Source organism: Lissotriton vulgaris, unplaced genomic scaffold, assembly GCF_964263255.1.
Source record: "Lissotriton vulgaris unplaced genomic scaffold, aLisVul1.2 SCAFFOLD_1182, whole genome shotgun sequence".
NCBI classification, from domain to species: domain Eukaryota; kingdom Metazoa; phylum Chordata; class Amphibia; order Caudata; family Salamandridae; genus Lissotriton; species Lissotriton vulgaris.
Window position 1 is genome coordinate 511,815 of NW_028246755.1, and position 12,211 is coordinate 524,025.

General features: G+C 45.6%; 1 protein-coding gene across 1 annotated transcript in view; it reads left to right on the top strand.

Annotated features, from left to right (window-relative positions):
- Window positions 1-12,211, top strand: part of LOC147665754 (T-kininogen 1-like) — a 131,237-nt gene that overhangs the window by 47,208 nt on the left and 71,818 nt on the right. The window contains exon 5 of the mRNA XM_086949544.1: window positions 7,108-7,215. Within this exon, the coding sequence (XP_086805670.1) occupies window positions 7,108-7,215 (108 nt within the window). The remainder of the gene's footprint in view (window positions 1-7,107; window positions 7,216-12,211) is intronic.

A 12,211-nucleotide genomic window follows, 5' to 3' on the forward strand; every position in this document is an offset into this window, starting at 1 on the left:
CACTACTTTCACTCCTTTAGAATTCTTATACTCCTGCAACACTTGAAGAAATTAAGACCACAATTCCTACACAGTAATCTGATGACAAGGCACTCTGCATAAAGCTAAATGTCCACTCATACCACATCAGAAGCATAGTCTTAAATGGTATTCGTGTGCCCCCCTTGGCTCCTATTGTTCCTCCCACTTTACAGTGCTTACAATCTCTTTTTATAGATATCTTGCAAACAAGCTATTCTTGGTTCTACATTCTTAGCTGCTATTAAAAGTGTAGCTAAAGATGGATTATCCTTCAATCATAGTTCTTCAAATTGCTTTGTCTGTTTAAGTGTACATTTGGAGACCGATTTCCATATGGCCTGAAGAGGCCCTGACTTGCAGTTGGAGCCTTTCGGGCCGCATCGTGATGGGCCGGTCGGTTTACTTTCTTACCACTTATTTATGATCTAGGTGGTCGGAAAGTAAAGTGGCCAGTCATTCCCGCTGGCTTCCGAAAGGCTAGGAGAGCCCGTCTTTCAGTTGGAATCTGGCCTGCAATCTTAAGGGCAGCTCTTTCCGCCCTTGAGATTACGATTATGGATTCCAACATGGTTTCCATGCCAGTCTATACGACATGGAAACCATGTCAGAAAGTGTGTTAGGGAGCCCACAGCAGGGCCTCCTTTGGTGTATGGCCTCCGGTTGGAGGCCGAGGGGGCACATATGGTGCCCACTGTTGATCCCAGCAACTCAAGGTGCCTGCCACAGGGTGCAGGTATGAACCGCACCTTCCATTCTGCAATGCCATCCCCAACCTCATCAACCCCCTAGAAATGGACTCACACCACTAAGTCCAACTCAGCGACCTCAACTTCCACATTGATGACCCCAACAAAGCCAACTCCATTGCATTGCTTAAAAACCTGAACAACATCGGCCTCACCCAACTGGTCAATGAACCCACACATGTAGCCGGACACACACTCAACCCCATTTTTACCTCCAGCGACAGAATTGAATTCAGCCATATCACAGAACTCACCTGGTCTGAGAACTATTCTACACTTCACCATCAACAACTTCAAGCACTCCATCACCAGGCATCAGATCTCCTCCGACCTAAGCTGGAGCTAGGTCCCCAAAACTCAGTGGGCACAGGCCCTCACCACCTCCCAACTTAAGGTGCCACCAAGATAGCAGAATGAATGAGAGACAACAGTCTACAGATCAACTCCGACAAAACTGAAGTGCTGATCTCCTGGAAGAAACTTCAGGAAGAACACCTCCACATCGGACAACAGGTGGTGGTCTACAGAACTCAGACCCACATGTACATTGACCCACCACACACACACGATCTCTGCATCATCATGAACACCCAACTGACCATGAAACAACAAGTTGAAGCAGTCGCCTCCTCCTGCTGCCACACACTTTGCGTGCTCTGAAGAATCTTCAAATGGATTAGTAATACACCAGAAAGACCATCACCCAGGCCCTCGTCTCCAGCCACCTCAAAAAATGAAATACCCTCTATGCCGGCATCTCCACCCAGCTCCTCAGAAGACACTAGACCATACAGAATGCTGCAGCCAAACTCATCCTGAACTCACCAAATTAACACACATCACCACCCACCTGAGAGACCTCCATTGGCTCCCCATCCATCCAGAAAAGTTGCCAGTTCAAGATCCTCATGCCCATCTAAAAGTCCTCCATGACCTAAGATCTGCCTACCTCAACCACCTAGAAAAGGGGGTGGTGATGAACAGAGTGTCTGAGTTAAACAAACTGGGCCGAAGACGGCTGTAATGCCAGAAACCGGTCCCCGGGAGCTTGTTTCCTTCCCAGTGTAAGAATTGGCTTTTGTAGTTTGGTTTGCCCTGTTCCCATCATGCACTGGGACAGGAACAGACTAATTTGCATACAGCCAGGTTCTGAAACTGGGATGGTGCAGTGAGCTAAAAAACGGTGTTGGATCTAGCCCTGATCTCTTGACTGGGTGAGAGATTTCTGCTTAATTCAGAGACTCTGTCCCTCACCACCCCTTGTTGTAAATATTTTTGTCCACCCTAAGCGTGGAAGGGTATTCTCAGATGTGAGACCCTTGCTCATTGCACCATCAGGATTCAAGCAAACTGGGCCGAAGACGGCTGTAATGCCAGAAACCGGTCCCCGGGAGCTTGTTTCCTTCCCAGTGTAAGAATTGGCTTTTGTAGTTTGGTTTGCCCTGTTCCCATCATGCACTGGGACAGGAACAGACTAATTTGCATACAGCCAGGTTCTGAAACTGGGATGGTGCAGTGAGCTAAAAAACGGTGTTGGATCTAGCCCTGATCTCTTGACTGGGTGAGAGATTTCTGCTTAATTCAGAGACTCTGTCCCTCACCACCCCTTGTTGTAAATATTTTTGTCCACCCTAAGCGTGGAAGGGTATTCTCAGATGTGAGACCCTTGCTCATTGCACCATCAGGATTCAAGCAAACTGGGCCGAAGACGGCTGTAATGCCAGAAACCGGTCCCCGGGAGCTTGTTTCCTTCCCAGTGTAAGAATTGGCTTTTGTAGTTTGGTTTGCCCTGTTCCCATCATGCACTGGGACAGGAACAGACTAATTTGCATACAGCCAGGTTCTGAAACTGGGATGGTGCAGTGAGCTAAAAAACGGTGTTGGATCTAGCCCTGATCTCTTGACTGGGTGAGAGATTTCTGCTTAATTCAGAGACTCTGTCCCTCACCACCCCTTGTTGTAAATATTTTTGTCCACCCTAAGCGTGGAAGGGCATTCTCAGATGTGAGACCCTTGCTCATTGCACCATCAGGATTCAAGCAAACTGGGCCGAAGACGGCTGTAATGCCAGAAACCGGTCCCCGGGAGCTTGTTTACTTCCCAGTGTAAGAATTGGCTTTTGTAGTTTGGTTTGCCCTGTTCCCATCATGCACTGGGACAGGAACAGACTAATTTGCATACAGCCAGGTTCTGAAACTGGGATGGTGCAGTGAGCTAAAAAACGGTGTTGGATCTAGCCCTGATCTCTTGACTGGGTGAGAGATTTCTGCTTAATTCAGAGACTCTGTCCCTCACCACCCCTTGTTGTAAATATTTTTGTCCACCCTAAGCGTGGAAGGGTATTCTCAGATGTGAGACCCTTGCTCATTGCACCATCAGGATTCAAGCAAACTGGGCCGAAGACGGCTGAAAATGCCAGAAACCGGTCCCCGGGAGCTTGTTTCCTTCCCAGTGTAAGAATTGGCTTTTGTAGTTTGGTTTGCCCTGTTCCCATCATGCACTGGGACAGGAACAGACTAATTTGCATACAGCCAGGTTCTGAAACTGGGATGGTGCAGTGAGCTAAAAAACGGTGTTGGATCTAGCCCTGATCTCTTGACTGGGTGAGAGATTTCTGCTTAATTCAGAGACTCTGTCCCTCACCACCCCTTGTTGTAAATATTTTTGTCCACCCTAAGCGTGGAAGGGTATTCTCAGATGTGAGACCCTTGCTCATTGCACCATCAGGATTCAAGCAAACTGGGCCGAAGACGGCTGTAATGCCAGAAACCGGTCCCCGGGAGCTTGTTTCCTTCCCAGTGTAAGAATTGGCTTTTGTAGTTTGGTTTGCCCTGTTCCCATCATGCACTGGGACAGGAACAGACTAATTTGCATACAGCCAGGTTCTGAAACTGGGATGGTGCAGTGAGCTAAAAAACGGTGTTGGATCTAGCCCTGATCTCTTGACTGGGTGAGAGATTTCTGCTTAATTCAGAGACTCTGTCCCTCACCACCCCTTGTTGTAAATATTTTTATCCACCCTAAGCGTGGAAGGGTATTCTCAGATGTGAGACCCTTGCTCATTGCACCATCAGGATTCAAGCAAACTGGGCCGAAGACGGCTGTAATGCCAGAAACCGGTCCCCGGGAGCTTGTTTCCTTCCCAGTGTAAGAATTGGCTTTTGTAGTTTGGTTTGCCCTGTTCCCATCATGCACTGGGACAGGAACAGACTAATTTGCATACAGCCAGGTTCTGAAACTGGGATGGTGCAGTGAGCTAAAAAAACGGTGTTGGATCTAGCCCTGATCTCTTGACTGGGTGAGAGATTTCTGCTTAATTCAGAGACTCTGTCCCTCACCACCCCTTGTTGTAAATATTTTTGTCCACCCTAAGCGTGGAAGGGTATTCTCAGATGTGAGACCCTTGCTCATTGCACCATCAGGATTCAAGCAAACTGGGCCGAAGACGGCTGTAATGCCAGAAACCGGTCCCCGGGAGCTTGTTTACTTCCCAGTGTAAGAATTGGCTTTTGTAGTTTGGTTTGCCCTGTTCCCATCATGCACTGGGACAGGAACAGACTAATTTGCATACAGCCAGGTTCTGAAACTGGGATGGTGCAGTGAGCTAAAAAACGGTGTTGGATCTAGCCCTGATCTCTTGACTGGGTGAGAGATTTCTGCTTAATTCAGAGACTCTGTCCCTCACCACCCCTTGTTGTAAATATTTTTGTCCACCCTAAGCGTGGAAGGGTATTCTCAGATGTGAGACCCTTGCTCATTGCACCATCAGGATTCAAGCAAACTGGGCCGAAGACGGCTGAAAATGCCAGAAACCGGTCCCCGGGAGCTTGTTTCCTTCCCAGTGTAAGAATTGGCTTTTGTAGTTTGGTTTGCCCTGTTCCCATCATGCACTGGGACAGGAACAGACTAATTTGCATACAGCCAGGTTCTGAAACTGGGATGGTGCAGTGAGCTAAAAAACGGTGTTGGATCTAGCCCTGATCTCTTGACTGGGTGAGAGATTTCTGCTTAATTCAGAGACTCTGTCCCTCACCACCCCTTGTTGTAAATATTTTTGTCCACCCTAAGCGTGGAAGGGTATTCTCAGATGTGAGACCCTTGCTCATTGCACCATCAGGATTCAAGCAAACTGGGCCGAAGACGGCTGTAATGCCAGAAACCGGTCCCCGGGAGCTTGTTTCCTTCCCAGTGTAAGAATTGGCTTTTGTAGTTTGGTTTGCCCTGTTCCCATCATGCACTGGGACAGGAACAGACTAATTTGCATACAGCCAGGTTCTGAAACTGGGATGGTGCAGTGAGCTAAAAAACGGTGTTGGATCTAGCCCTGATCTCTTGACTGGGTGAGAGATTTCTGCTTAATTCAGAGACTCTGTCCCTCACCACCCCTTGTTGTAAATATTTTTGTCCACCCTAAGCGTGGAAGGGTATTCTCAGATGTGAGACCCTTGCTCATTGCACCATCAGGATTCAAGCAAACTGGGCCGAAGACGGCTGTAATGCCAGAAACCGGTCCCCGGGAGCTTGTTTCCTTCCCAGTGTAAGAATTGGCTTTTGTAGTTTGGTTTGCCCTGTTCCCATCATGCACTGGGACAGGAACAGACTAATTTGCATACAGCCAGGTTCTGAAACTGGGATGGTGCAATGAGCTAAAAAACGGTGTTGGATCTAGCCCTGATCTCTTGACTGGGTGAGAGATTTCTGCTTAATTCAGAGACTCTGTCCCTCACCACCCCTTGTTGTAAATATTTTTGTCCACACTAAGCGTGGAAGGGTATTCTCAGATGTGAGACCCTTGCTCATTGCACCATCAGGATTCAAGCAAACTGGGCCGAAGACGGCTGTAATGCCAGAAACCGGTCCCCGGGAGCTTGTTTCCTTCCCAGTGTAAGAATTGGCTTTTGTAGTTTGGTTTGCCCTGTTCCCATCATGCACTGCGACAGGAACAGACTAATTTGCATACAGCCAGGTTCTGAAACTGGGATGGTGCAGTGAGCTAAAAAACGGTGTTGGATCTAGCCCTGATCTCTTGACTCGGTGAGAGATTTCTGCTTAATTCAGAGACTCTGTCCCTCACCACCCCTTGTTGTAAATATTTTTGTCCACCCTAAGCGTGGAAGGGTATTCTCAGATGTGAGACCCTTGCTCATTGCACCATCAGGATTCAAGCAAACTGGGCCGAAGACGGCTGTAATGCCAGAAACTGGTCCCCGGGAGCTTGTTTCCTTCCCAGTGTAAGAATTGGCTTTTGTAGTTTGGTTTGCCCTGTTCCCATCATGCACTGGGACAGGAACAGACTAATTTGCATACAGCCAGGTTCTGAAACTGGGATGGTGCAGTGAGCTAAAAAACGGTGTTGGATCTAGCCCTGATCTCTTGACTGGGTGAGAGATTTCTGCTTAATTCAGAGACTCTGTCCCTCACCACCCCTTGTTGTAAATATTTTTGTCCACCCTAAGCGTGGAAGGGTATTCTCAGATGTGAGACCCTTGCTCATTGCACCATCAGGATTCAAGCAAACTGGGCCGAAGACGGCTGTAATGCCAGAAACTGGTCCCCGGGAGCTTGTTTCCTTCCCAGTGTAAGAATTGGCTTTTGTAGTTTGGTTTGCCCTGTTCCCATCATGCACTGGGACAGGAACAGGCTAATTTGCATACAGCCAGGTTCTGAAACTGGGATGGTGCAGTGAGCTAAAAAACGGTGTTGGATCTAGCCCTGATCTCTTGACTGGGTGAGAGATTTCTGCTTAATTCAGAGACTCTGTCCCTCACCACCCCTTGTTGTAAATACCTCAACCACCAGCTGCACTTCCACCAGCCCAATAGACAACTGCACTCCTCTTCACTTGCCCTCGCACACACTCCTCACATCCTTCGCAGCTGCAGCGGTAGCCCCTCCTTCTCGTACATTGCTGCCAAGACCTGGAACAACCTTCCTCTCCAGCTTCGTACAGGTCCCTTGCTGGCAAACTTCAGAAAGAGACTCAAGACCTGACTCTTCGACGGAGACACAGCACCCTGATAACCCTAGGGGTGACAGTGCTGCGCTTTACAAATAGGGGTTTGCACAATCTCTCAACATTCCCTGGTGGTACTGTATATTCTGCATATTCAATTACCTCAGACATAAAACCTATTGTTTACTACCCTCTTAAAGTTATGTGCCTGTTCCTTGTTGGCCCCTACACATGCTATCGCACTCTGTCTTATTTGTTATGAAGATGCATACCAACTACGTGGCTGCCAGGATAAATTCTTGCATGAAGCATTAATGAGTAGTAGAGTATTGGTATTAACACCTAGATATTATAGTGATTGTGCTTCTATTTTTATTCTTTTTTCAGTGGATGCTTACAGAAATACAAATAATGCAATTCACGATCAAGGAAACTAACTGCCCCAGGTTGACAACTGATCTTTCAGACTGTAAGTTCCTGGAAGATAATCAAGCTGTAAGTACATAATGGATGACACATTCCTTTTATAAATTATAAATAAACCTCACAGTAAGCATGTATTTCTCTTACTCCATTACTACAAATTATATGATGCCATTTTAAGATTTGTTATAGTCTTTTTAGGAGGTTTGCCAAACATTGAGTGGTAGTATTGTTGGCTTATTATCAAGCAATATTTTTATTTTTGGCACCGGATATATGTTGAAAACTGTTGGTATGGAGCCCCTTGAACGCCTCTCTTATAAATATTCTGGCAACCTACCCACTAGGAGTGCAGAAACAGCAACCACACAGGTATTTAATAATGTGCTCCTGACTCTCATGAAAGCAATCTATGTCTCAGTTCTTCTGCCTCTCTTGGCTCTGTTAATATGGTTGTCTGTTACACACATTATTCGAGCTAATTTGATGGCTTCTTGCCAGCTTCTGCATCCTCACGTGCTCAACTTGAGGATTTTGAGAACAAACAAGAACAAAGTCTCAATGTAAAAACAGCTGTGAACTCCTCCTAGGCTTATCCAATTCCGGTTCTATAGTGTGTAGTAATCCGTACTGTATATATTGGGGAAGATATGTAGTATACTGTTTATGTATTTATCCTGGTTCCTAGCTGCTCAGGCAGTGTGAGTGTTCTGTGTGGAATGTTGGTGTGAGGGACATGAGTGGAATGCTCGGGTGCCTGTGTGTGAGTAGTGACTGTTGAGGATGGGCTGAGCAGCAGGCAGGCTGCTCCTGGTGGGGCTGATTCATATGACCAGACCAACCTGTAACTAAGACTTTATAAATCAACTGGAACTACATCTCGGCTACTTGGCCTCATATCTACATAGTGGTTGGCCAAAATCATATGCAGCTCATGGGGTCTACCATTAAAATTGACTCTGATTGCCTGGAGTGATGAACATTCCCTCACTGGTGTCTCACCTTTTAACCATTACACTTTAATTAAACATCTGGATGTAAGAAACAGCACACTGGCAGAAAAAAAGCTCATAGAGAAAATATCCTTTCTCTCCAGCTCACATTAAAACGATGCATCATAAACAGAACATAAATAAACTTCACATCCTCACATCATTGTACTGGAAGGAGGAGTAGGCCACTTTAAAGATAGCACCTGGAAGAAGATGTATAGAGCTCAAGGCCAGTAGAGCCAGAAAACCAGAGTGGGTGAGAACAAATCTAGGGGACCACCGAAGGTAACTGAGGGCTCCTGAATATATATGGGTCTAGTGGTGAAAAGGAAAACAGGAGAGGAAGACAAGCACATCAGCTACACAGTGCTGAGAATAGCCCAGAGTAAACATGATGATCATCAAACAAGTCCTAACTAAACAAACCTCTATGAAAATACAATCTCCAAATAAACTTGATTTTTGCATGTATTTGAAATATTTCCAACTAGAATAATGGTTGAGATTGATCCCAATTTCCCTTGCTACTTCTTGTGGTTTTATCTCTCAAACATTTGCATTGATATGCCGGCCGTTTGGGATGAGGTTGTCCAAAATACATGTCAGGCAAGCACCCGCAATTGAGGTTGATGCTTGCATGGTGCAGGCAACCAGGCACCTTGCAAATATTACACAACATCTACTCTTAGATGAACATGGTGGTCTGACACATGGAAAATACTGCACAAATTCTCTTGCTGAGTGCAGATCTTAAAGGCACTCTGCAAGCCTTCACTTCTTGTTATCATAAATATTATCAGTGGCGCTATTACCTGTTTAGCACAAGTTAGGTAACCTATCATTTGCACTTAATTATGTACAACAGCCATGAAGGAGGAAAAAGTCAAGGACACAACCTCTCTGCCCATGTGATGTGAAATATGAAAGCAAAACAAATCTATTTCCTCATGGTTTGATGATTCTGGTTTATAATTAATAGATCAATCGTCATTAAATACCAGGCCTGAAAAAGACTTCAAAATATGCCTCCATTTGCCACCCATGAAACAGTGGGTAAAACATGGCCTTAAAACAGAAACAAACATTACTGGCGGGATTGTAATTTTAAAGATATCTTTATTGTTCACTTTGGCAACATTTTTCTGATCTACTGAGCCAATAATGTGTTTGTGCTATAGCATTGTCCTACACCCTGATACATCCAGTGCTGATGCATATCTAAACTTGGTGCCTGTTCACAGTTTTGAATACTGCCCACCTGTAAAGCCATTGCTGGTGAATCCTTCTATGGGGATCGCTCATAACAACCAGTGATGATGTTGATCTCCACCGCGACCACTAGTTGCAACCTGTGGTACTGCAGCATTGTTCCTATAAGGGGCCTAACTTTTTGCACAAAGAAATATCAAGTAAGGGTACCTAGATCCAGACACAAGACTCAAGGAAGGAGAAGGCACCTGGTATGAAATGCACAGGACAGCCAAGAAAATATTTCCATGTGAATAGTGAGAAACTTAGAAAGATTTAGAAGTTTTTATATTTAAAGATGGTTGTGATTCCGAATACGTACTGAACACTTAATATCAAGCAAACAAAGGTGTAAAGCACAGGCCTAAACAAATGGAGTGTTTTGTTACAAAGCACCCCTGAGAAATGATTTTCATGCCAAAAATATGCAAATCCATATCTCAAACTATTATACTCCCACATTACAATCTAAAGAACGTGTCAAGACAGAACAGACCACTCTGAGATAGTCTGGTAGCACCCCCACAGCTCTGTTCGAAGTAGATGGAGCCCATTCATTTTTGGAAGGTAGAGCTAAACAGGATCCTCTCAGCTACGCTTTGAAGACGTCTCGCTTTTATTCAAGAAGGATTGGCAAAACTTGAAGAAAAAGTGGAGTCAGAATCCAGTGTTGGTGAATATCAAGATGACGACCTCCAGTAACAACCCAAAACTTGTGTCATTGTGACTCTTTAGTGATTCATGTGTGTAGCTGTTGTCTTGCTCACTCTAGGAAGTTGTGACATTATGTGGGATATTATCAGGCTAATTACATCCACACTCTTTTCTGCCATGGCATATTTTTCACTCAATTCAGCTAATAAAGTAAATCCAACATTCTTGAGAAAAAATCAGTTTGACTTCTATGATGCTGGCCACACACATTAGGGTCCACATTTGCTTATGATTGGGCCGGTACTCACCTGACCCAAGGCAATTTAGTGCTGAGTGAAGTAAGTAGATTGATGGTATAATTTGTGTGCCACTTAATGGCAAGCAACATTTTAGTATATGGATAATGATAGCTTCTGTTTTGTCATAGAATTGACTATGGGTCTCACTTCTGCTTTGTGTGTCAATGAAGACCTGTTAACCAATTTTGGAGAACTCGTTACATAAATAGGAATATTAAATGAACAAGCACTCAAGTGAAGTTAATTCTCCTCAGAAAATGAACTGCGGGGGCAATATAGGGCCCATTGCAAGATGGCTACACTGTAGTGCAGCTCTGCCGACCTGGATCAATAATCCGACTATAATCCTACCATCCGCTGCTATTTTTTATACTACACAGCAGCACCTATGTTGAGGCACTGAAGTGAGACTGCAAGGAGTATTTTTATTCTGATGCAGGCTCCGGTCTACGAGGAAATCAGACCATGATAGCTGGCAACATGGGCTGATCGGCGCTGCAGCCTGTATGGCTCAGTGCAGCAAGAGCCTGGTAGCCATCTGAGTGTAGGAAGAGGGCGTGACAGGAAAGAACAAAGCCCTGATTGGCCCCTGCTGAGGTAATTACCATGGAACATAAGCTGCCAGTCCAGAGAATTGCAGATGAAGGCTGAGGCGGCTGGCGCTTCTCAAGTGCCTGTTGTGAGGGAGAGGCCTTAAGTGGGGCAGCAGACTAAAGAAAGGCGCTAGAAGTACTGCAATGAATCTACATAACTACCCAGCCGATGGAACTGAGCAGTCTAGTGTTATGCGGCCTGCAGAGACGCAGTTACCAAGCTGGCATCGACTGTACTGGTAGCTGATTGCCTTGAGTGAAGCATTTGGCAGCCTGCACATCAATGAAAATTCTCTTACCTTAGGCGCCCAAACCAATGAGACTTGCGGGCGCTGGCATGATCAAGGTAAAGACATGGTAGAGAACTAGTGGTAGTGGAGGATAAAGCAGCCCTGTCACTATGTAGACATTAACTGAGAGGTCTATCACTAGATGACAGCACTCTGTACTGAAGCTATCTGTCGTCTTGCTATAGACCCTCACTTGCACTATCTGACTCTGCTCTAATTAGAGGTATTTTGATGGCATAGGATAGCGGAGCTTTATGTACTATGGAGGGGGTCTGCTGCACAGTCGAGAACCAGCACTATCGACATCTGCTGCGAGTGTGCCGGCTGTAGCCGCAATAGGCAAATGTCTGTAGGCCCTGGGGGGTGAATAGCAAAGTGCATAAGCGTCTTCACCTAGTACAACCTGAGGGATCACTGCCCCTGCAGGCACATACATTAAGTTAAGTGGAGCAGGCCTATATATGACCACAACAACATGTCATTTGGACTACAAAGTATGGCGATCTAACTATAGCTGCAGCCTGACTTATGAGGTGATAGTGCTACTGACCAATTAAAACAATGGGGCATCCCACTGGGGCCCAGTCGAGAATTTACAACATAATAGTAGGATGGTGCGGTGGTGCCACCACGCACTGACATGGGGAAGACATATAGGAGCCAAACACAACTGAACTTCGAAACCAGTAGCTCTTCCGAGCCGTCCCAGGATGCTCCAAATAATCATGAGCAGGCCTCTAGTTCTCAGAGTGCACCTACGCTAGAGTCTAAACTACTAGCAATGCAAACCAACCTTCAGTCTATATAATGGAAAATCAACACCCTCAATTTCCATATGGATTATATGTCCGCCAAGTTGGATAGGCAGTCCAAGCGAGTCTCCAAGGCAAAGTAGAGGTTCTTGACAATTGAAGCTGATCTGCTAGCAGTCAGCATGAAATACCTTAATATGGAAAAATGTACTAGCAGTGATTCAAGCAAAAATAAAGATC